This window comes from Uloborus diversus, chromosome 8 (assembly GCF_026930045.1).
Source record: "Uloborus diversus isolate 005 chromosome 8, Udiv.v.3.1, whole genome shotgun sequence".
Classification (NCBI taxonomy): domain Eukaryota; kingdom Metazoa; phylum Arthropoda; class Arachnida; order Araneae; family Uloboridae; genus Uloborus; species Uloborus diversus.
The window spans coordinates 124,527,523-124,554,737 of NC_072738.1; the positions used below are offsets into that span (position 1 = coordinate 124,527,523).

General features: G+C 30.1%; 1 protein-coding gene across 1 annotated transcript in view; it reads right to left on the minus strand.

Annotated features, from left to right (window-relative positions):
• Positions 1 to 27,215, minus strand: part of LOC129228581 (rho GTPase-activating protein 44-like) — a 42,491-nt gene that overhangs the window by 5,777 nt on the left and 9,499 nt on the right. The window contains exons 3-15 of the mRNA XM_054863264.1: positions 24,166 to 24,245; positions 23,923 to 24,034; positions 22,180 to 22,256; positions 20,252 to 20,375; positions 18,736 to 18,886; positions 16,440 to 16,567; positions 13,724 to 13,771; positions 13,568 to 13,631; positions 13,233 to 13,314; positions 8,929 to 9,009; positions 8,139 to 8,264; positions 4,858 to 4,937; positions 260 to 413 (exon numbers count right to left, since the gene is read on the minus strand). Coding sequence (XP_054719239.1) covers positions 260 to 413; positions 4,858 to 4,937; positions 8,139 to 8,264; positions 8,929 to 9,009; positions 13,233 to 13,314; positions 13,568 to 13,631; positions 13,724 to 13,771; positions 16,440 to 16,567; positions 18,736 to 18,886; positions 20,252 to 20,375; positions 22,180 to 22,256; positions 23,923 to 24,034; positions 24,166 to 24,245 — 1,307 coding nt within the window. The remainder of the gene's footprint in view (positions 1 to 259; positions 414 to 4,857; positions 4,938 to 8,138; positions 8,265 to 8,928; positions 9,010 to 13,232; positions 13,315 to 13,567; positions 13,632 to 13,723; positions 13,772 to 16,439; positions 16,568 to 18,735; positions 18,887 to 20,251; positions 20,376 to 22,179; positions 22,257 to 23,922; positions 24,035 to 24,165; positions 24,246 to 27,215) is intronic.

Consider the following 27,215-nt stretch of genomic DNA (forward strand, 5'->3'; position numbering starts at 1 on the left):
AGTAAGTCTCTGGAGAGGGGGAAAAAAATCAAGAACGCTTTGGGTCCAAGTTTCTTCACCAAGTATGAACACAACTTTCTTTGAGTCTTGAAAGTATATCTTATACTGTGAATTTTGTTTCAAACAGAGTACCTATTTTGTTTATGTTCCATAAAGTATTAAATTTTGTATGTTTCAAAAGTTAATTGAATAATTCTAAGGTCAAACATATATTACAGATATAATTTGAGCGGCATCACTTTAGAAGAAATATACAAACCTATTTGTAGGACTACTAGACATAGAATCAACTGCTGAATCACCATTTGATAACTTAGCAGTTGTAAGGCTGAGCTGAGAGCCAGATAGGGACGTAGGGGGGAATCCATCGATGTGTCTTGGTGAAGTAGGAGTGCTGATGTAAAACTCACATTCTAAAGAAAATTTGATAGCACTTTAATTAAATGTATAACAGGGAAACATATTTCTATGATTCAATTACTTTCTGCAGACACAAAGTTATTAAACATAATAAATTTGGTAGTGAGGTTAGAAATCTAGCTGCATTGAATTTAGAGTGAGTGCACAAAAAAATAAATGGCATAGCAAATATTATATCAAATAAAATATAACTGAAGACCTTGCTGCAAGAATGGGACAGCTTTACTTTTTAAATACTTTCAGCAATTACAAAAAAAATTTAAAAATTGAATTTTTATTTTTATGAAAAAAGATTTTTTCTTTATATTCAGTGTTATGTTAGAATTTGACTCTGTGAAACCAATTGCAAGGATATTTTATTAAATATCATGTTACATCAATTATTTGTTAGGAAATGAAACAGCCATTTTCTTGCTCCAAATATATTTAATAATATGAATAAATTTAAATTTTTCTATAATAACTCCAACAGAATTTGCCTCTAATAAGAAAACAAAGAACGCCTTGTGATGAAAAGCATTTCAGTTTAAAAATAACACAACAAAATAGGTAATGTCTTTCTTCACTTTCTATCGAACTGTAGCTTTTTATAACTCTATTTTAAAACCATCTTATGGAATATTGGTTGGAAATAGCTTAGCCTCTTAATTAAAAATAATTTTTCTTCATATATTTAAATTAGAAATACAAAACCAGCAAAAACTGGAGCTGTCAACTTTTTGCACTTAGGCCTTCTTTCCATTATGAAATGAAATTTCAGACTCATACCAACTCATAAAAGCAGGACCCGATCAAGCAAAACTGGTGCCCAGGTCCTGAGTAGATGTTGGTGCTCCACCCCCCCCCCCATGAGAAAATCCATGCAATTTTAAAGTCAATGTTTCATACTAGAAACTACATTTTAAAGGAACATTACTACATTTGAAAGGAAATCTGGGATTTGAATACCAAACACTTGATAGCCACCAAACCAATCACAGTTAAAATTGCCTCTTAAGGTGAAAAAGAGTTAAAAAACAATTTAAAACAGCAAAAAAAAAAATTTTACTAATTCTGACATCAAGCTTTAAAAAAGCTTCTTTCTGGCTTTAACAAAGGCAAATGTGTCGATCAAATAATCAAAATCTATGTTTGATGTTACAGAATTTTCAATGGTCAATAAGGAAAACGCCTGTAATTTATCCTGAGAAATGCAGCTTCTCCAATGATTTTTTACTCTTTTCAAAAATGAAAAGGAACATTCACTGGAAACGCTGATGATAGGCAAGGTAAGAAGAAGCTGCAAGGGTGAATCCATATTCAGAAATGTATGTGTAATGTGTAGTGATCTTATCCTTTTAAAACATTCTCCAGGAGAAGTTTACCTTTTGCAAAAATTTGAAAGCGTGTGAATTCTTCTGGAAAATGTTCATCTATGTCATCTGAGTAATTATTTTGAAATTCCAGAGCTAAGGGACAACGACTTCGTTACGCGAAATGTTTTTAACTTTATGAGGTTTTGAGCTGATTTTTAAAAAAAATTGAGCTTCCTCTCCCTTAAAGTTGAGAGAAAGTAAAATGATCTTTTTTTAAAAAAAAGGAAGTAAGTAACTGAATTTAGGCAAGGCTATTTTGGTGCCCCTAAATTTGTGGTGCCTGGGTCCGCGGACCCTGCGTTAATCAGGCCCCGCATAAAAGGAATGAGAATTCAGTCTAAATAAGGATAAAAGTCACAAAATATTCAGAAAAGAACTGTTGACGATAAAATATCTCAATGATTGCATAAAAAATAGATTACCCATCTAAAGAAACAATCACCACTATAAATGACTGATTATAGTGACAGAGTGTGATGCCAACAGTAAAAATATTTCAAAAACATTTGACATAACTATCTATTTTGAGCATATTTATGAGTGCATGTTTACAATTGGGAATACCATTGTATCAGCTGGTCCAGTAATCTAAGTGTTTAGAATGCAGTAGAAAATGAAGGTTCTGGTTCTCCACTATGGGATTTTCCGAAGGAAAAAAAATAATAAAGCCATTTGAGACATTGCAAAAATAAATCTAAATTACAAAAATATTATCACTTAGTTTCATTTTTGATTAACGCCCCCCTCCCCCATCTGCTTCAACATACAGTGAAATCCTGTTACAACAAATACCAATACAACAAAACACCTGTTTCAACAAAATAAACTTTCATTTTCAGTTTAATTTCCCTGCATTGCTTGAATTTCATTACAATAAAATTCCCGTTATAACGAACAAAAGTTGCGATCTATTGAAGTTTGTTGTAACGAGATTTCACTGTATAACCATTCAAGTGAAAATGGCACTTAAAAACAACTGTATTGCACCACTAAGAGGGGTGGAGATAAATTTTTCAAGGGAAGTGGTCACTTATGCCCCTTGGGTGGACGTTGCAAACATTCTCAAAACAGAAATTTTTAAAGTAGAAAGGAGGTGTATTTAAAACTTAGCATTTAAGTAAAATAAAATAATAGAATATAGCACTTTTTAACTATATATATATATTATATATATATATATATATATATATATATATATATATATATATATATATATATATATATATATATATATATAAACCCTATTTCCTACTTTAAATGTTCAAAAATAGAGAATAGGTACCAACTAATACAATGAGAAATTATGATGATTTCTTAACAGACAAAATAAAAAAAAATATTTTACTTAGTTTAAGAAAAATTAATTTTTTTATCATTGTGCAATAAGTAGCAGTTTTCACATAAATATGATCACAAAATACAAATCAAATAATTACCCCCCCCTCAGTTACCTCAACTTCACAGATTTAATTCACTCACTGGTCATTTATTACTTTTAAACTTCTTATTCCGTAGCACTATGTTTGAATTTTTTTTTTTTAAAGACTGAAATCCATCAAAAGATTGAAAACTTTTACTCCTGCTTATACCATATATTTATAGGCCTATATACATTTTAAAACATTTATAAAAAAAAATTATTTAATAAAAAAAAGCTAACACATAAAAGTACAGTAGAATAACTTTATAATGCAGACCTATAAACTGCACAATTTTTCAAAAGTAAACAATAGGTTTTGAAGTTTAAAAAATCCCTCTGTTTTGCCTTGCAAACATAAAAATGTTAGACAAATTTTTTAAACAGTTTTTTCTTTTTCCATCTTAATACAAAGCTTTTAAATGAAAATTAGTATTCAGAGTCAAAAGAAAATACCAGATGGCTTTTGAAAATGCAAACCATGAAGCTATCAGAAGAGCAGGATAATTTACTTTCTTTTGATTGTGAAACATTTTTATTTGTGAATGACTAATGGAGTTGTTTCCTTCAGTCAAAAGTACTACTTTTAGTCACTGAAATCGATAGAATGAGTAAAAAAAAATAACATGGACCCAGAAAATACTTTTATTTTCCCAACAGTTATTTTTAAATTAATTTTTTAAAATGTCCAATTTTGAAAACAAGGCGTGGTCTTTATGCCGTCACAAATGATGTCCTTTGGCGCATTTTTCACTGCGTTTCCACGTTATGATAATCAAGAAGCACATTAAAATTGTGCTTGACGCTTGCTGTCAACCATATCGTTGCCAATACAGGCGAGTAAAGATGCGAATTAAATATTTTGAGCTGTGAATGGCAACACTGAATGGCATTTCATCATTTGTGATGTCACACGACAGAAGTGTAAACAATGAAAGCGCACTGATTTGAGTATTTTTTTAAAAATATTAAACTTAAACAAATTATTTAAAAAATGATCAGATCCTATGTTTTTAAGCATGCTCTTTCAGAAAAAAATACTTTTAAAATTTTGGAAACGGCCCCATTGTATAATTAGTGTTTCAATACTCATTGCAGATAAAACTCATTCTGAAGTGCTAATAAAAAGATAGATTATAAATATTAGTTTCAAAATTTGTGAAGTGACCTGTATAACGCCAAAACTTGAATAACGGAAAAGCTCTGGTCCCAAGGTGTGCGTTATATCAATCTTCTACTGTATAACAAAAAGAAGTGAATAAATACAAGGTTCAATCTCACTTGATAAACGTAAATGGGTACTTCTAAGTAGGTGTATGTTATTTTCCCATCCACCAGCTTTAAAAAAGCAGAATTATGAAATGATTGAGTGGGATCATGAAGGATAGTGTGCATGACGTTTTTTTCTATCCATGACTAGTTAACTTGTACAGAGTAACTTCTGTCTTAAGAGCACAAAAGCTTTTTTTTTTTTGCAAGGATCCAGGAATTTCTGATTCTACAACTCCCCACATATTGCAGATAATTCTTAAAAGTCATATAAGAAACAAATGTAATTTAAGTAATTGAATAAAAAACAAATAGAAAACAGGGGCTATTAATGAAACAGAATTTTAGCAATAAATTACAATGAAATATCCTTAGTTTTTATGCAAAATTGCATACCTCCAGGGAAAAACCAATCAGAATATGTAATTAGAGAATCAACAATTTGGCTATGTAGATTAGTTGCAGTCATATTCATTCTGAAACAGATATTTTAATGGTTAGAGAATAAAAGTTATTAGTTCCTTTCATATACTGCATAACATAATGTCAAGTCATACTTTTAAATAAAAAGTGAGCGATGAAAAAGGTAGAAGGTAATGAAATTTTAGAACTCAGATAGAAATGCATATTAAAAACAAAAGGTATATATAAACATGTATTATGCTTAGTATTTACACAAACACAAAATTTAAACCCTTTCATGCAGGAAATATAAGAAAATTTTTCTTGATCAGCTAGAAACAGAAAGTTCTTTGTTTAAAACTCTGGTTACAACCAAAACGACTGCCCACCATGTTGTGTACTTTTGTTTGGCTAAACTCATGGGCTTGAAATATTTCTATAATTGCTGGGAGGCAGGGGAGCAATGAACTTAGTTTTTCCAAGAGAGGAAGTCTAAACATAATGAAACTCGAAATTTTGTCAAATTGTAAAATAAGAGCATTCACATAGTCCGAGGTGTTATGAGGAGGGATATTAGACATCATTTAAAAGGGAGAAAAACCACAATATTTCAGCACTTTCTCCAAAGTTGCTGAATTAGAAATTTTTTGGGGGCAGATCCATGATTTAATTTGGGGGGGGGGGGGTGGCAAAAGGTAAAACTCAATTCATTTTATACGGAAAAAACAAAATACATACAAATTTGCACAATTACACTATGTTTCTAAAACCAGGGGATTTGAGCCCCCTGATTTCCTAAATGACAGGCCTGTTGAGAGGTCACAGTGAGCTCCCCTCGAAGTGCCTCTGTTGGGTCAATCTATAATTTAAAGTGGTATCCAAAACCAGTAGGACACAAATGGAAGAAGAATTATATAAATCAATTAATTTTTCATGCCCCCCCCCCTTCGTCATGGTTTCGAAACCAGGACTGTGACGTGGAAATCTTCTGCCCTACAACCGTTATTTGAAACTCTACAATACAAATGTTGACTTTCTACATTGTCTTATCTCTACAGATAATGAAAACTTTTCTGATTCATTATTGTGTTCCTGTGGAATCATACGGGGAGAAATTTTCTAATAATTGCAGCTATTTCAACAATGCCAGAGGGAATCAACCTGTCTTCTACAGAACCCTAAGCCCCCCGGAATTTTGACAGGGGTTCAGCAAGTGATCACTATTTGCTTAATTAAAGAGTCGAAATTTTAGTAAAATTATAACTTTTATAAATATTACATTGTTAAAGGCGACTTTCTCATAAAATTAAATATAAATATTTTTTTAATAGATAATATCAACCTAATTCAGATGTAAAAATACCTTGCAATAAAAAACAATCATATTCAAATCATAAAACCTCTTTTTAGAAATTTGTTAGACAAAATATTGTTACTTTTTTTTGTTATACATAGAATATATTTTAAAAAGCCAAAAAACGCTCATTATTTCCCTAATTATGATATGATGTTTGTATTGATATAAAATAAAGAAGCAATAACAATTTTTTAAGTTTGGGTAATATAGTTCTGCCCTTTGATCAAGAGGTTATTTCGAAAGGGTTGCCCTAGGTACAAAAAGTTTAACAACCCTGAGTTATGCTTTTCAAAAGGTAATATTATTAACAGTTGTTGCAGTTCTGAAAGAGAATGGAAAACTCGTGAGGAAACTGCGAGAAACATAAATTTTATTCAAAAAGTGACTGATTTCCATAAACATAAAAGTATACCAATCTACACTCCAAGGAAAATTACTTTGGGCTCAATTTAAAAATGAAAAAGCATTCTTTTTTATTTTTGTATAAACTACTTTGCAATCGGTTCCCTCCTGAAGCATGGCTACACATATTTACTGATGGATCAAAGCTTGAGATGGATGGCGTAGGCAGAGCTGGTATTCATTGTGAACATTTTGCTCAATATATTTCACTGGGAATGGCCAAGTCAGCATTCGATGGCAAAGTTGAGGCATTTAGAGTAGCTCTGGGTCATTTAGATGCTCTCCCTCACTTGCCGTAATCTCGCTGCCTCTTGCTGTAATTTTCTTGGATTCAAAAGCTGCAATTCTCGTCATTGCCAACTGCACTTAAGACCCTGGCTCTATGTCCGTGATGCAAAGTAGATCCTTAATGAGAGAGTTGAGCAAAGAGTATAAGATGACTGTTTTACAATGGATCCCCTCGCATTGCGACATACCTGGCAATGAAAAAGCGGATGCGATGGCCAAAAAAGAGTTGTTCTGTCTATCAAGCCCCACATAACCTTGCTAACTATAAGTCTTCTTTGTCTATGATAAAGCACATGCTTAAGACAACTCATGAGTCATCATTAAAAGAGCGTATAAAAGAAAAACGGTGGAGAGACGCCCTCTTGAATATCCTAGATTGTCCAAGAAGCAATGCTGTTGCTGCCTTTCGTCTCCAGACCAGGCACGATTGCTTATATGCCCATCTTAGCAAACTTCAAATTGTGGATAGTCCTGCCTGCCTCTTCTCCCTCAGTGAATGCCGATCACCTCAACGTCTGTTCGGTCTTATCACAGACCTGTATTTTCTCCCATTACTGGGAGGCAAGGGACCTGTTGAACAATTTGAACACTTGATTTTTATTTATATTTTGTTCTTGTGTTTGCCTGTTTTGTATTTCATTTTCATGCATTCATTTTCCTTTTCTTTAACTGTTTACTTGTATTTTTTAACCTTGTTTTTGTCTCTGAATAGCATAAGGACAATGTCTGTACCGCCTGCTGCATTGGACGGAGAAAAACTTTTTAAACTCTCTTGTTTTGAGTAAATTTTCTCATTTGTTTTGGTTACTCGTTTTTTTTATAGAACAAGAAACAAAAACAGATTCATTTTAAAGGACTACACAGATCAGAGAATATGAGAAACAATATGCTTCATACACTCAAACCTTTTTTAGTTGGGTTGATATCCACAATTTAAAAAAATGTTCAAAATTATACTATTAAGCACTCGTTTTAAAGATAGGTTATCTCCATTGAGTCCTAATGTGCGTAAAATTTTCATAGACTGCACAAAAAAAAAAAAAAAAAAAAAAAAAAAAAACCCTGCTTAAAAACAGGTTCTGGTGCATAATATAAATTTTTATTGCTTCAATCACATGAAAGCAAGATTTTAACCATTTTCTATATCCTTAAAAGTAAAAAAAAAACCTTACGTAAAACCTTATTTAGAATATGATTTTAAAAATTATATTTAAAAAAATAGGCTTACCCTAAAGCACATTCATCAATTTGAGGCCATATTAAATTGGGTCCCATTACAATAGCAATATTTTGTACGGACATTTTATTTACATCACTATTTTGGCATAATCTTGCAAAAAACTTTATAAGGTACCTAAAATAAGAAAAAAAATACATGGTTCATACAAACTTATACTAAAATAGCTTAAAGCATATCATCAAATACCTAGCACCGTAAAAGATTAGAGCCTAATTTTTCATACAACCATTATTAATGAAAACAACAACGGTAATTTTAAGAGTTCATCGCAATTGCAAAAAAATAAGCATCGTGAAATATTTTTCCAACACGGATTTTTCAACTTTCGGTTCTGTTCTTTTAAAACAAGAAAAATTTTCTGCTCACAATATCAAGGATATCTTTGTTTATGCAAAAATTACAGCGTACAAAAACAAGCACCTTTACAGTATTATTTAATTTATTGAATTGTAACATCTGACAAAATATCTGAGAAAGTTAACTCTATTATTTTTCAATCATTAGCAGTAACTCCAAAGAACAATCAAAAAGTTATATATATATAAGAGAAAAAAACACATGCATCACCTCCGCTCTTCCTCAAACTTTTATTGGTAAGCCCAAATATATTTGAGCTTGCCCCCAGGTGCGCTAAGCAAGAATATAAAGTATAAAGTGAATGAGCAGAAGTTTCACCTATCACTAAATTTTATATCTAATATGTAATGTTTGGGAAGGTGGGGGGGGGGGGGAGAGAGTTTATGCAATCAAAACACCTTCCTTCACAATGTATACAAACCTAAGATTTTTGAAATGTGTTTCAGGCAGAGAATTTACAACACTCCACAAAGCTCGTAATCTCACGTCATGATCTTGCTCCCTGAAATGATACAGAAGACAAATTTTTTTACTATTTTTGACAATTTTAAATGTATTATTTCACATGAAACCAGTAACATGGCAGTATGACTCTTTCAGTATAATTGCAATGACTTCACTTATATCAAAAGTTATTAACACAATAAAATAGTTTAAATATTAAAAAGCTTGTGTATAAGGTGTCATGCTTTCTAATTCAAAATATTTTAGGGAAAAAAAACAATTAACCCTTTGTTACAGGGTGCCCTATATTGTTCATTTGGATATATTGTACTTTTCCCTTGTCTTCCGAAATGTTGAAAAAACAAAATCTGTTGCTTTACATTTCATATCATTGAATAAAAGAAAAAGTTATATTTTTCAGAAAAAGTATTTTCCCCCCTTTTAACCAATAAACAAAACTAGTATGGTGTCCATATAGCTGAATTCGTTGCAGTTTAAGGTGTAACTTTTAATTTGTATTTTGCAATTAAACAATAGAAATATTATATATACATATGAGGCAGTGAGAAGTAAAGGGATGCAAGTGGACTATTTTAAGTTTCGAGTGAAACACGTTTAAGCATAAGGTCCTAGGTAGGCTTTCATTGAATTTTTTTTCTAAATCATGCTATACAGCAGCACCTACCTGGGCTACTAGTACAATCTCTTGCCCCAAGACAGAGGAGAGGTTCATCTACTATTTATACTGGTTATCTCCAAATTTTTAATTTTGCCACTTGCATCCCTCTGCTTCTCACTGCCTCATATGTTCTTTAATTTTAAAGCAACAATTGGTAAGCAAATTTTCTTTCTTAAGAGAACCATTCTAATATGATAACAAATTAATTGTTGTCAAGGTACACATGTCATTAATTTGCACTTTAAATGAATATTAACTTTTTATGACCTTGGTCCTATTGCATTTTTGGACATATCATACTCTTTTGTTGTCTTCAGGCAAGCGCAATATAACAAGCAGTTATTGTAACAATAATATTATAAAAGTAAAATTTGATTTTGCTTACAAAAACATTTCAGATTTATGAGGAAAAAAACATTTAAACTTTTTTTATTGTTGTAACAATAATAATAATAATAAAGAAAAGCGGTAGGGGTAGGGATAGAATTACAGTGACTCCCAAAAGTCTTCGTACACCTACGACTTTCAACGAAATGAGCCCCAGTCCATTGTTTAGAATTAATATTTCGGAATGGGTATTTAATTATAAGATCTATGATCAATTTTTAACAAAACTGCATGAAAAGTTTTTAAAAAATATTAAAACTTAATTTTTAAAAAATCAAAAACCAAAAAGTGCCGGAAATTTTATCTCACAAAAGTCTTTGTACACTTTATAAAATGTCTATATATTATTGAATAATTTAACTTTTGATTAAGTTATTAATTAGTAGAATATCATACAGTATTCATAACACCTTTTAAACGTCTGGGAATAGATTTCATTCTTTTTCTTTCTTTTTTTTTTGCGTAATTTCTGAGTTAGTGTTCAACCACACTTCGAGTCTTAATGTTTCTAGCTCTATTTTCGTTTTAAAGCCCTATTTTTGTAATCTAGCCTCCAGATATCTCTAAATACGTTACATTAAGTTAAAATCTGGAGATTGGGGAGGTATTTTCTAAACTTTAGGACAATTTTCGAGGCACTAGACGCAAACGTTGAAAACCGTGTGCTTCTTATCGTTATCTTGATAAAAAACACAGTTGTTTCCAATAACAAAATTTTTGGCTAAGAGTTCAAAATTGGTTTTTAAAATATTTAAAAGAACAGCATGATTCATTACTTTATCAAAAAATTACAAACTACCAAGTCCTGATGCTGATATGCACCCTCACACTAGAACACCTCCGCACCGTCCTGATTAACTGATCCAAATAAGTTCTTAAGATTAAGTTCCTAATTTTTTCTTCTACTTACAGTTACACAACAATTTAACCAAAAATGTTAAATTTATTTTTATATGTAAGTAAGACGTGATTCTAAATTTTTTTTAGCTTATTTATCATTGATTTTTGCGACGAAAAGCGTAAGCTTTCTGTTTTTCGCACGACCAAGAAAATTTCTGCAGGAAGAGGTCCCATTTCATCCAGCTAATCTGAGAACTTGGCGAATAATTTTAGGGGAAAATTAAATGTAAAATGTTTCATTTAACTCTGCAGAAACTTTTACAGCACTCAAATGTGTATTTTTCATAAATTTTTTAACTTTAAATCTTTGATCACGTTTTGTCAACTTTGCTGGTTGACCTTTTCTTACCTTCTTTTCGGTCCGATTACTTTCTTGAAAGCATTTTATCAAGCACTTTACTGTACAAACAAATAAATTAACTAATTTAGAGTCATTTCAAACCAATTTACCACTACTGTGGGAAAAAAAATTCAAATTTTGAATGGTGTTTGCGGTTTTTTACGAATACCAGCCATTTTACAGTAATTTGCACAATATTAAGGAATAAATAAACAAAAAATTAAAGCCAAATGACTTATAAGGGTCAACACAATGCAAAAATATTAATAAAATGGCACATGATAATTTTAATCATGAATTTATTCGAAAATATTTGAGTGTACGATGACTTTTGTGGCGTGTTATTTCTCTGTATCTTCGTTTTCTGACCCATTTCAAAAAGAAGATCCGTCAATATTTTGAAAAAACCAATGGGTTGTATTTAGAATGACATAGGAATGATGTGAAAAAATATTGAATTTCATATTCGAATTCAGTTTCGAGTTATTTTGGTTTTTCTAAAAAATTTCAAAGTGTACGAACACTTTTGGGAGCCACTGTATATATATCATAACTTTTTATTCTACAATTTTTACTTCCACAAAAAAAAAAAAAAAAAAAGATTTAATTATATTATCTTAATATTTGATGTCAAAAATAAACTTATTTAAAAATAATTACTTTAAAAAAATATTTTTCCTAATTTGCATTAAATTGTTCCTTAAACTTACAAAAGCCTTCCGGTAAAATGCAGAAAAAAAAAACTTTTCAGGAAACAAGCATTGTTCAACAGATTAATATATTTTCTGAAACTCATAAATAAATGTTTAAAAAAAAAAAAAACGTCTTTGTGTATCACTATAGTTTAGGGTTTTTTTTACTTTCCATCATTTTTTACAAAATGAAAATAGTATCGCAATTATTTATGATATTAAAAAAATTCAAAAACAATTTATGCCATAAATCTAAACAATATGAAAATGAAATTAATTCTTTTTGAAATCAAAAATTACATTCTGAACAAAACTTTTAAATCTTAAAATTGTTACATAATAAATATTGCAACTTTCATTTCATTAAATGTGCTTTCACATTAATGAAAAGAAAAAATTTGCTTAAAAAGAACTTTCCTTTATAATTTAAGATTTGAAAATCAAAGCTTTGTGCCAACATGCAAACCCCATTTTGCTTTATTTTTAACTGTACCATACTTTAAAGAGTATAAATAGAACTTCTAAAATGTTTAAATATAAATTCGGAAATGTTTGCAATAAAAAATGCAACATATTGATATTTTGCACACAGTATTGCTTTAATACTTATAGACAACTTATTAAATTTGCTCTTATGTGTTAACCATATGTACATCAAGAAATTAAATCAGGGAAAACAAAAATAGCCTTTCAGAAAAAACAAATAAAAATGCAAAATCAATCAGTAATTTGTTCCAAATACGGAATTAACTTATTACAATGAAAAGGGAGATCAATTGAACTTTTAAAAGTTCCATTTCACTAAAACCAAACTTTACAAATTTTAATAACATAACAATGTTTTTTAATTTCTAGAGTAGCTTTCCTTCAATAACTTATAAATACTGATATAATCCTTTCTATTCTATCCCAGTTTATAAAGTTTTGGATGATAAACATAATACTGTAAACTCCCATTTATCATTTATAAGTCCTTTTGTTGAACAATTCGATATTGTTCTTAAAAGGAGATTACTAAAACCAAGCTCTGTAACATTAATGATAATAATGACTTTTCTTTTACAGCTTTTTAAAGCTATAAATGTTTGTCAAACAACAAAAACCTCTAAGAACAGTAGTAATTTATTCGCCCATGTGGGAAAAATTACTATCTTGCTCTTAAAACAATGTCCTGCGTAGCTTTTCTGGGTACATTGATAGTAGTATCCCAGTAGAATATGCAATTCTTAAAAACTGAAAGGAATTCAATTTCAAAGTTTATATGGCTTCTTCCACAAACTTACATAGCTGCTTCCATAAACTGATCATAAAATTGATAGGTCAGCAAAGGCTCTGGTAAAGATCTCAAATACAGCTTTAGGACACCTACAAAAGATCAATTAAAAATTAAAAGTTAAAGCATTTGCATATCAGAATCAAGCATTACCACTTTTAAATCAGAATTATGCATAAATAGTTATTCTAATGTGATAAGATGTGTAAAAAATTCATTATAAAAAGAATTGGATTTGATTTAAAATTTCAATGTTTATTTCTAGAAGAGAAAATCATTAAAAACATTGTTTATGTAAAATATTATTCATGAAAAAAAATTAAGACAGAAATGCAAAATGATTACCAGCTACATTATGAGGATCTTTATCTTCTTCAATTAAATTTTGTAACCCAGCATCAAAAGCACTCTAAATTAGAAACAATCGTTTTTTACATTTCATGTTAAATTGACGAATGCTAAGCTTTAAGGAAAATTAAATCATTTTATTAGAATACATACCTTCATTTTCTTTATTTTCAACATACTTCCACCTATCCTAAATAGGCCCTGAAAGAAAGTACAAAACTCCAAATCTTAAAAACTTCAAAAGGTATTACATAGGTAAATAGAGCTTTTGCACTGCCTCTACAAGACTATATTCAATCTCAAAAAATAAGCAACAAACAGAAAAGAAAATTATGTAAAATAAAAAATTTGTTAAAATGAAATGAAGTTTTTATAGGTTGTTGAACAGAAGAAAAAGTAATGTTATACAAAATAACAGGGGAATGCTGTAACATATGTAATTAATTGTAACTGTAATTTAAGCAATACGAAATGTATCCGTAACTGGTATGCCACGTGAGGTATGGTCGCCATGTGAGCTGTGAATAAACACATCTACTCAGAATCATGTATAGTAATTACTGCACTATAAATTATATGTAATGATTAATTAAAATTGATCATCGAACTGATCAGGGTTCTAAAAAAACCCAATGTAACAAATACAAATATTAAATATCAAATATACAGTATAAACAATAATGTCCCTTACTTGTGGGAAAAATGTTTAACTGCAAACATTTATGGGTAGGGTGTATTACCACCTCTACTAGAGATGCCCGCATTTTTAGAAATTTGGAACGAGGAAATGAGGTAACATCCAATACAACGAATAAACTAGCAACTACTGAATGGAATCGATTTTTATTTGGGTTATTAGCAAAGTATGAAACATAGGCATTCTATAGAATGAATAGGCATTGCATGTAATGCATGATGTTTTTAGGCAAAGTATGAAACGTGATTTTCTTTTTAAATATTTTTTCTTGGTATTCTATAGAATAACAAAAGCTTTTTGAGCAAAGTATAGAAAATGGTCCTGATCAGGTCATAAAAATAATACCATCAAAGCTTAAAATCCAGCTATAAAATGCATAGGCAGGGGTGTGCACGGAGGGGAGAGGGGATAAAAGGGACACCTGCTGACCCGATCCTGAAGTGGGCACAATATTTTTAAAACTGGGCATGAAATATAAGGGAAAACAATATGGAGTTGGGCTCGGAAAAGTCATGTATGAGAGCCCCAAATGCATGCCCCTATGCATAGGTATTGTAATATTGACCTAAACTAGCTTAAACAAAGAAAAAAATAATTTTTTGTTCAATAAATTTAAGTAAAGTTGCACATTTTGATACTCTCAAACAAACCACCAAGTGCAATTGACAAATTTTGGACATGGTAAAAGTCATGTGTCTTGCCATGCGACATTCAAAACAAATTCAAGATGTTTTCATACTCTTTCCCAGTTTCTCATTTGGCATTCCATAGAATGCCTGAGAAATGTGTGAAATATGAGTCATTTTATACACTGCCTGCCAGGTTTAGGCATTATATCTTCGGCACCATACTAAACTAATGAATGTGAAAATTGGCACTTTTCAGGAGAGCCAAAACAATAATATTTTTCAGCCTGACGAGTTAAGTTATTTTCAATTTTTAAATTTTTTCAGATAACTTTAAGTGTAAAACTATTGTTTAACCAGTTATCGTTATAACCAATAGGTAGTCCTTTTTGAGTACTACATAGCAAACCATCGAATTTGAAAAACGCAATTTGAGATTTTTCACATTTGTTAGTTTAGCATGGTGGATAGTACAATGAATAGGACCGGCTTTCAAACTTTTCTGTAACATGTAACACAAACATGCAGGTTCTATTGCATTACATAGCCAGATGTAGTTAAACAAATATTTTGCAATATAACTGCTTCTGCAATTCACTACAAGGTACAAAATAAATTTTGTTGCTATAATCCTTTTTCTTTTCAAACTATGTTATTTTAAGCAATTTACTGTTAGTTGCTTATTTCTTGAGCTAGAATGTAGTTTAAACATACAATGTAAAAGTTGCATTTCATATATATAGATGTTAAATTTTATTTTAGCTCCATTTCACATGCGAAACAAAGTTTAAGTTTCTTCTAAAACTTAAAATGCATTTCTTTCAAAACGACTGACAAAGCAAAATATCCTTCTTCTATCATCATTTAACAAAATTCTAATTTTATTCCACATCAGTTGTCAAGAATACGTCTGCCACATCTGCTACTTAATTTAATTTCTTGCTAAAACCATAACTAATTTCAAATAATCAAATTACTTTTTGATGCTTCCACTTAGCCATGCCTTTTACTCTGTTAAAAAATTGAAATAACATAAAACTGATTCAAAAAAGCAAAACCTTTGTGCAAACCTTAGAGGTTGATTCCCAGCTATACAGGGATATATCAGCATCATTTTGTTCATTTTATAAAGCAATAATCTCCTTGAATATATTGCATGCAATGAAACCATTCCAGTTGCACTCAAAACAATTTTTAAAATTACAATTCCCTTCATTTCAGTTCATTAAAAAATTTCTGACTTCATATTTTGAGAATAAATTAATGAATTACAAAACAAAATACTGTCTGCCTCGCTTAAAAGAATACCGTCGGTTCCAAAAAATATTATTTGTCTAAGTGGCATGTTAGATTAAGCGGGAAAATTTTCTTTAGCTTTCCTGTGTTAAAAAGTAGAATAAGAAATAACAACATCAAACAGCACAAATAGCAGATTACTGCAGACATGTGTTTTGGCGTTACAAGGAACCCCCTTTTCAATGCAAAAGAAATGAACTTAAGGATGAAGAGACATCTGATAGAAGCTAATAACAACTAGCAATAATACCTCTTCTTCCATCGCAGATTCAAGAAGCCAGCAAACACAAGTTTCAATCACAGTTGCTATTTCTCTTTTGGTCATTTTTAAATGTTCTTCAATAGGAACACCAAAAACTGGGCGATAGGGACAATCACCTGAGGAGAGAAATACACAGAGATATAATTTCAATTATTTACAATCAACCCTAGAGAAGTCGCGCTTCGGCCGATTCCCCACCCGTTGTCAGATATTTCACTCTATCCCACCAGCCCTTATTCTAATAATGGGGCCCATCTGTGTAGCTGAAGGTCAGACTCTACCCAGCCCACATACTTAGTCCTGAGAATTTTCTTCAGTATTTCAAGGTTGCATAGCTTTTGGAAATGTATGTTGGTCATTTAGACCAATAGCGCGCCATCCTAGTCAGGTTTCATTTTCTCCCTGGCACTTCTTTTCTTCTGCTTTTGTCTCACGGATCGCTACGGCGGGGAAAAGACTGAAGCGCAAGCACTAGCGTAACAAAAGGAAACGCAACTTCTCTATGGTTAAAAGAAACCAACTGTGTGGTTTGATATCAGCCAGTAGTATTATTCACATCAAATGAAAGATTAAACTTGATACTTTAATAACTTGAAATTGAATACTATATTTCTGACTTTCTGACTAGTATGCTTAAACTGATGCTTGTAACAACGTGACTGTAAACAACATTTCACCTACATAGGGTTAGTGTAATTTATATAGGCCAAATCTGGACACCTGAGGGAGAAATGTACTGGCATAATGTTTAACCAATCAAGTTTTGATCACATTTTGCTATTGGTATATTTTATAGAGCTATACATAATTTTCAAACAGCACATCAGTAAGAAGCGAATAAATACTTTTGTGCTTGAAAAGTAAAAGAAAAAAAACTTAAAAAGGCAAATTTTGTAGGAAAACTGTATACATGTTGTTCAGGGTTCCTTGAAACCCTGATAAACGTGAAAGCAGTTCCCCTAAAATTTGTAGATTTGTATGTTGTTGTTTTTTTTACATCACATTTGTATTTTGCTGTTAGTGATGTAAAAATGATGGAAAACTTTAAGAAATTAAAACAGAAAGTATGAAACAACTGATCATTTTAATGAAACAGAACCAGCAATTTTTAAAAAAATGTAGTTTTCAAAAAGGATATTGATAGACTTATGTGGAATGTGGTTTAGCATAAATCACAAACATGATTAGTACTAAGTAATACGAAAATTAAAAAATTTGGAAAAATCGAAAATTAATTTATTTAATATTGTTTAACAATATTAAACTAGTAATTGTTCGATCATGCATTAAATGTTGCTTAAGGAAATACAGAAAATAAGCTGTAAATATTTGCAGCATGCATAAAATTTCAGGTATAAAAAATTTCTGGAAGGTGTTATTTCATCGGTTGGCCACTTTCAATGGTTTGAAATGGATGAACCAATGTGTCTTTAAGATCCGATGTTGGTAAGACCTCATTTGGTGTATGCTGTTCAGTTTTGGTCTCCTTATCTTAAGAAAGATATTAATGTATTGGAAAGGGTTCAAAGGTGGGCTACAAGGCTAATAAATGGACTTTCTCATTTAGACTATGATTCCAGGCTTAGAAGGCTAAAAATGTACAGTCTTGAGCAAAGAAGAGACCGAGGGGACATGATTCCGTTGTTTAAATTCATTAAAATGAAAGATGTTATGGGGCTGAAGTTTAGCACTGAAAACAGGACAAGGGGTCATTGTTTTAAGCTATTTAAATCTCAGGCTAACATGGATATTAGGAAAAAATTATTATTTTAGCAGGGTAGTGGAACCTTGGAACAGCTTACCGGAAGAGGTGGTAATGAGCAAAGGAGTAGACAGTTTTAAGAGGGCCATTGATCTTCACTGGGGATTGTAAATTGACTAGAACCCGTCTAGCTGGGCCCATAGCCTGTTGCTGGTCATCACTTTTATATTTGTATTTAAATAACTAAATTACAGACCAAAAAGTAAAAATGTTCCAACATGACTCACTCTCCCTCACATTATTATAATCCAGCATTTAACTAAATACATTAGTCCACAAATTAAAATAACAAGACTACATACACAGTAACTGACATTCACATATCATCGTGCTTTGTTAACTTAACAACCATTATCATTGACTTAACAAATCCAACGAAAATATTATTTTTATCAAAAGCTCTTACAGGTGTTTTTTTTACACAATTAGCTTGTAATTCGATCTTTGAATTCTCAAAAGTTTGTTACTTGCATAAATATTACTATTATTATAACTTGGAGCATAATAATAAGAGTTACTTACTGATTTGAGATTTCAATTCTGGAAGAACGGATTCAAGAACATAAAATGCTTTTCGGTGATATTCTAGTTGAAGCTCACATAATCTCACTATAATTTCGGACATCTCAGGTTCCCTGCTTATGAGATGAAACATTTCTGCAGTCAAAGAATCCTGGCGAATAGAGCAAAAACTTAAGATTATTTACATTGAAAAGGCTTCAACTTTAGTTTTGGAATATATTTAAGACACTTAGCAATTATCATTGTCAGGCGCCTGCACAGAAATTTTGGGTCCCATCACGAATGAGTTTTACAAGCCCCCTCCATATTGTTTACCCCCACGTCCCTACATATATTTCACTCCTCATTTTAAAAATCTCGGGCCCCCTTCAGGCTCAGACCTGGGCCAACAGGTGTCTATTCTCCTCCCTTGTGCATGCCCCTGATCATTGTTACTATTATGGGGGGGGGGGGTAATAACTAAAAAACAAAAACCTATATATAAATGTGTGGTCATAAATTTCATGGATTTGTACACAAATATTGGTTGTGGAAGGCACCATTTATTGAATAAAAAAATTCATAGTAATCAAGAATAAGCGAAATTTCTGAGTAAATAAAACAAGAAAAGAAAATCAAGCGGTAAATTGACAAAATATAGATAACAAATTTAACATTAATAAACAATGGAACACAAATGAGCTCCTCCTAATTTTTCAGGGTTTGTCAATATGCATCAGTTGATAAATATTAGCTATTTATTTTGAAAATACCATTATATCTGATAATTATTTTTGTAACAACGATATTTGCAATGTAAAAATTATTTTTTAAAAATTTTATTAATATCAATAACTTATTATTAAAATTTATAACACTATGCTATAGAGTTGTCTAAACAAAGGTACTCCAATCATAGGGGTGTTACAATTTGAAATTTCAATAATCCAGTAATTCTGGAGATTTTCTGCAAGTATCTTTAAATTAAAGAAGTTTTGCAAAATCTCTGCAGATGTCAGACAAAATTTTGTAACCACATCACATAAAAACCTTCCTGCAAAAATGTTGAGCTTTGAGTCGAATAAGCATCACTTGGGGAAAATTTAGATCTACTTCTAATTAAAAAAATCTACAGAATATTTGCAGATTCTAACAAAAATTTGAAGATTCCATCAGAAAACTTGCAGAATGACTCACTATTGAAACTTCAAATCACAACTATTCTCTGATTTGACCACTTTTGCCTAGACAAACCATTATGTTTGTAATATTTTTACATACTTTTTACATATAACTTATGCAGAAACTCAATAAGTATAGTTCAACCTGTTGGACCTTAGACCATAATAAACAGTCAAGTAGCAACAAAAATACCATTTTGTGTATAGAAGATAATTAATTTGTTTAATAATATATATAATGAAATAATTTTCCACTTTTCACCTAAAAATGAAACTTTTAGAAAGATAAAACTGTTGGGCTGTACTTTTCAAGTTTGGCAATTATTAACAAGTTCTAAGAAATGCAAACTACATACCCGGCATTGTTCAACTTTGCTTGATAAATCTTCAGATTCTTCTCTCAGAAGCTGAACTTTGGCTGCTGCATTTGTTTGCCCATTGCCAGAGATTTGTTGACTACTTCTCATGGAACTTTGGTACCTGGGTAAAGATGTTTTTCATTAAAGAGAAATTTAACAAAATCATTTAAAAAGGCTGTTCAATTAATTTTTTAACAAGTTGACATTATATTTCATTTTATAATAAAAACTAAAAAGTATTTTTTTACACATAGTTCAGGAATTGGCAACCTATGGCTCTCAAAGACTATTAGGCTCAGTAGAATCCTATTACAGGCTCTTGATTGTTTAACTTAAAAACTCATGAATATTCATCAAAGTTGATACCATTTTGTGATACATAGCTTACGCCAAAATTCCATCCAGCCAATCTTCACTTACCCCCTCTCCTCCCACCTATTGAGTCTGTCCCAAAAACTCATAAATCTTACATATTTGCACTGCTATTATTTTTTTACATTTAATTTGTATTTTAAACAAAACTATGCAATACTACTAATGTTAGGTTTATTTTAATTATATAGTTGTAAAAAAAAGTTTATCAATTTCCCTGTATAGATTGAGTCAAATGTCCTGTTAGTAGATAAAATAAAATGTTTGGTCATTCGTAACTAGATATTTCAAAGCAAAATAAAGTTTACTACAGTTGGCTCTCTGTTTAACGACTTTTAAGGGACCACAAAAAATCGTCGTTAAGTAGAAAGCGTCCTTAAATAGAATGCTTTTAACACTATAGTGGATCATCTGGGACCGCGAAAAGCAGTCGTTACATAGGGGAAGTCGTTAAATAGAGCATCGTTAAACAGAGAATCAACTGTATTTTTCAAATATTACTTACGCATGTACTTATATTTGGGTCTCTAAAAAATAATTTACTACACCAGGGAGAAAACAGTTACTTTCAGAAAGGTTGCCATCCCCTGACATAGATAAAATTCTTTTCAGATTCAGCTCAAAATCATTCATAAAATAAATAAACAAGTATGTATGAAGAATTGAGAAAAAAGAAAAAAAAATTCAAAAATTTTGAACTTCATTACAAAACAAGTAATGTGTTCTTCTTAACGGATACATTTCATTTTTCTTAATGCAAATGTTCTTGCTACGAGTAAAGTTATTAAAGCAAAAATTACACAGGTGCAGAAACAGTTTAAAATAACTTTTGATTCATTATTTCAATGCAGATGATTGCAAAAATAAAAAACAAGTTTTTACAAAAAATAAAGTTACTAGAATTTAATATTAGACACACATTTATTTACAACTACAATATTACAATACATAGCATTATAATAATACTTTATTTCTTGGCTTCAATGGCAAATAAGTCTGAAGTAAAAAAAAATACATTTGATTTCAAATATTCCAACAGAGTTTTCAGTTCGTTATTAGTATACTGGATACCTCCAAAAATGTATGGGTATAAGATTGAAATTCTGAAAATGATTTTAAATACTGGTAAAACAGCACACTATTTTTTTGTTATTGTTTCCCGGTTTTAAGCAGACTTGTTTAAAGATGTATGATTAGTGTTGTTTTTTTCTGTGTTTATCTTACTTAATTATGACAGAATAACAGTATTAGAATTTCCAGCATTTTTATTCACAATTCAATAAAAATTGATCAACTTTTATTTTTGTTAAGAACTAGCAGTGCTGTAAAACAGCTTCAAGTGTTCATGACTACTTTACATCCTTAAGCAAAGTGTGTAAAGCAAAAATAAATAAATAAATAAATAAATAAATAAATAAATAAAAATAAATAAATGATGTCAGTTTAAGAATAGACAAAATAATGATGCTTTTTTATGTTGTATGAGGTGGTATAGTACTTGATAATTTACAGTAGTTGCAAGCAAATAATTTTTAGCTTTCAAAGGGTCTTACCTAGTTTTGGCAGAATCCATATCAGAGCTGAGCTTTGTGAGTTGTTTCCGAGACTTAATAATTTTTGATATGTCAATCTATAAAGTAAAATAAATGAATAAGTATTGCAGAAAATGTGGTAAATTGGCAAAATAAAGTTTTGAAATACATTATCATTATTTTATAACCTTCTAAAAATATTACCATTCATTTTTTTTCCTTTTAATTTTATTTTTAAATCTGCTATGTATTTTGGGAAACATGTTAAGTTTTAGATAAAAATTCTACATAAAGAACATGATTTTTTGAGTCTTTTCAGATTATAGAGTGTGGATATTATAACAAAACTGAATTATGTCTCAATTGTTTTCTCCCTAAATGGATTACCGAAAGAAAAATACATTTGCTGATACATGCAAAATTATCGGTCTGAATATCCTACAATATACCCTACCCTACTGTAACTACCCTATGCAACAAACAGGCCTGTCACTTAGGGGTCAGGGGGTTATTACCCCCCCCCCCCAATTTTGGAAAATTAATGTTCTTTCATGAAAGTGGGAGTTAGTGTTAGTCATGGAGCGTTTTTTTGTTTTTTGGTACAATTTACATTGAGTAAAAAATTTGAAATGACAGGCGAGGCAACAATTGCTTATAACCTAACAAAAAATGTTTTTGATGCAATTAAAGCATTACAAGGGCTAAAATTGCTTTCAATTTAAAATAGTAAAATGTAATAGGAATAGTCATAATGTGTCTCACTTGATGTAAGGGTATCCTAACACTTATGATTTAATCAACCAATTCGAAACTTTCAGAAAAACTTAAAAGTGAGTAAAGGAATGTTCTTTAACATTGTGATTATCTATCAGAAATGATAACTGAGAAAATTAGAGATCTGGGATAGATTTTCAACTGAAGTATTTTTTTTTGGGGGGGGGGGGGGGATTTTAATTATTTTTGTGAATTTGATTTAAGTTTTGTGAAACAAGCTTTATAAGTAATTGAAAAACTAATGAATCAATTAACATAAAATATAGAAAACATTAATCCAATGAGAAACTGATAAATCAAAATGAAAAAATAATATATGCATATATTGAAAGGAGACCGGTCTTATGACTGCAACCCAAATATAGATATTAAGATTAAATGCAATTTTTGAGGGTTGTAATCAAGAAATCATATACTTAATTTGTTTCATACTTTTCAGTGCAAACAAAGCTCATAGAAATAATAATCTTAAGAAATAAAAAACATTATATTTTATTGAATGACAAAAATAATAGCATTATATATAAGATGGAGTATAAATACAGAAGCGGTATTATATATAAGCTATCACAGATGAAAAAAATATGTATTCCCTATCAAGATTCGTGTCATGTGAAATAAGAAAATTTTAATCATTAGGCATTTGTAAAAAAAAACTAGTTTCGAGATTGATTTTCTCTTATTTCAAAAATTAATTTACTCATTTTAAAAGAAGGATATGAGCCAAAAACGTACTGCATTAATATTTGCTCTTAGCAGACTATATTAAAAATTTTGTTTTTTAATGATTCAAAAACATTTATTTCAGCAAAATGACCGCTTACTGAACATCGTTCTCCTGATTTCTGATTGCCGAACTGATAGCAATACCACCTCTTTTTTTTTCAAGAAACATAGATATAAAACATTGCGAATATCTTTTTAACTCAAGAAAAGTTCTTTTCTTACAAAATCATTCCTTTACTTGAAAGGCACATGCATTTTACTCACGTTCAAAATATTTTGGAGGGGTTCAACAACGGATTCTTCAACTTGGACTTTATAATTTAATAAATCAGTTGCCAAAGTGTCTTGGATTCGTGCGAAATCGACTAATGTCATTCTGAAAAATAAATAAATAAATAAAATGTTAAATATAAAGCTCCTTACATTTCAGATTTTGAAATCTAGAATAATGCATCTGACTTATAAATAATAATAATAAATTAAATAAAACATAAGCAAAGTGCTTACCCTAAAATCGAATTTTCACCTAAAGACAATCCCCATTCTTCCATGCACTGCGCAAGAGCTGATTCAGGCACTAATTTTTTCTGGGGGAAAAAAGCATTGGTTTTGTAAGAAAGATTTTCTTTTAACTGCTTAAACACACATACATACTTAGTCATAACACTAAGGATGTAAAAAAAAAAAAAAATAAAAAAATAAAAAAAAAAAAAAAACTTTTCCAGCCCAAAAAAAAAAAAAAACCGTACCCAAGAACAAATATTTAACAATGAGAATAATTCAATTGAATCCCGTTACAACGAACCTCTAGGGACCAAAGTTTTGTTCGTTGTAACTGGAATTCAGCTATATTGAAACTCAAGCAATGTTAATAGCAATTAAAACAGAACTGAACATTCATTTCGTTGAAACGGATATCCGTTGTATCGGTATTCGCTGTAATGAGATGTTTCTGTATTAACCACTTGACCGATTGGGTGCCATAAGATTTGAGGTAGGTAGAGTATGGAAATCTGAGATATTTTCAAAAAAAAAGTCATATATATATATATATATATATATATATATATATATATATATATATATATATATATATATATATATATATATATATATATATATATATATATATATATATAGGTCATTCTCCAGAAAACGTAACTTTTGAACGCAAATATTTTTCAATTTCGAAACCTTTTTTTTTTCTCATTCTTACATGAAAGTGTTACCTATTAGAAGTAACCATAAACAATGACCCAGCTAAGTTCCAATTATTTTACTCATAAATAAGAAAAATTAAAAAATGATTTCTTCACGGAAATGAAAAAAAAAAAGAAAAAAGCTTTTAATGTTTAAAAATCGGGGCCAATTTAATATCAAAATTTAGTAAATTTGTTAATTGTGCAAACAATCGGCTACTTTAATGATTAGTGGGAATATAATATCAAGCACTCTTAATTAAAGTACGGCTTAATTAGTAGTTTCAAATATATGTTAAAAATAGTTTTTAGTAAATTTGAGGATATACTGGCAATTTATAATTTTGGTAGAATGCCTGTAATTGATGTATTTTCCTTCCATCAGTTATTTTCACCTCAGAAATAATAACATTGATAAGGTCTGTCACGGAGGTGAGATTCACGGAGGTGAGGATCTTTCCATTAATATAGGCAAAATAAATACATTTTTCATTGAATTTTTTTTTTCTTCGTTGCTACAATCTGCACGTGTTAAGCATATGAAAACATGTTCACTTCTTTTTTTACATCGATTTACATCCCTGAAATTCAAGTTCACGGAAGTGAGAAGTCAGAATAACCACACTAAGTTTTTAAAGCAAAATCTATCTTCTTGTTTTTCTACAAAAATCTCACAACTTCAACTATGGCTGAAAATAAACAAGGAGGATCCCTTGTATCATGGAAAATAGAATTTGATGTCATTACTGAGACGTGTAAAAGAGGAATGGCATTTTGTGTTTAGGTAACGAAGGGGAGAATTTATTGTGTGACTCCTTGTCCTTCTAAAACGAACTTAAACAGAATATTAAAAAATTAAATATACTTAAACAATTAGTATTTGAGATACTTGTGAAAGGAATAATAAATAAATAAGTATATACTCGTACTTTTAATGAAACAAGCTATTAAGCAACATAAACAGTCACACAAGGTGTGTGACATGCCACGGAGATGAGAATTTGCATGTTGTGATCCAAAAATATACCAAAATAAAATGATTATTAAAAAATTGTTGGCAGGTTTAAATAGATATATTTTTGATGAGATTAAAAATCATTGCTAAATGAATTGTTCCTTGAAGTTTTTACTGTAAAAGGCATGTGACAGAAAAGTTACACTTTTTGAAGAATGACCCATGTATAAATTAGTCACACACAATTATAATTCACGTTCTAATTTCCTTGAAACATTGGAAAATTTTTTATCTGAACCAGAAAAATTAGGGGTTTCTATGGATATTTTATTCGAATTTTCACGAGCATTTTTTAAAAATCATTTTTGAGGATTTGTGCAAAAATATTGATTAAAATTGGAATGAACTGATAATTAATAGTTAATTAACCAATTTGATTGTAGAACGTTGCATTGTGATCGGGTCTGAGGGCGCACGCCGAATTTCAAAATAATCCGATCATAGGAAGTGGGTGAAAATTGAGTTGCGAGATTTGAACAAGATCGGAGATCGTGAGCTAGCTATTGAAAAACAAAGCTCTCTATGTGTTATTCAATCAATTTTTTTTTCTCGCTAATATTAAGATTCCGATGTCCCGATAAATGAAAAACTATATTTTATAATTTTTTTTTAATTTGAAAATTCATTAAATACATTTTACGCAGTTAAAAAGTGCACGCTATTTCCCAACATTCATCTCCCCCTGTAAAAGGCTCTTTCGAGTTTAGATTCTTCTGCAGAGAAAAAGCCAACTTTAAGGAAAAATAACTTATTTTTCGCCGCAATGAAATAACTACCATAAATTAACGAAAGGAATAATAATAGCAGTTGAATGATTGATTTGAATTCCTGTAATCGATACAAACAAAAAATTGATTTGCAAAAACAACCTTGTTTTTGGTCTAAATGTCGCAATAAATTTAAAACAGAAAAAAATAGGGTAAATATTTTCTCATTTCTCCATTCCTTCTAATAGAATCAAAAAACAGTGGAAGACTTATTCTTATGGTTTAACTACAAAAAATATACAACGGAAAAATAAAATAAAAAAAAAAGTTAAAAAAATTCAAATGTGAGAAGGTAAAAAAAAGTAAGGGTGATTTTGACACAATTTTTCAATCAGACATATTGAAAACAAATTATTTTTCCCTTAAAATGAATTAATTTTAAAACTTTCCTAAGAAATGAACAAATAAATAAAAGAAAAATATATAACACGTATTTTAAAATTAAAAATTACACTAGAATTTAAAAAAAGTTTTAACAGTTACCAAAAGCAAAACAAAAATAAAGAGTAACTTTTAAAATTTGGGATGAAAGTAAAGATTTGACGTTACAATAAACATTCATAGCAAAAATATAAC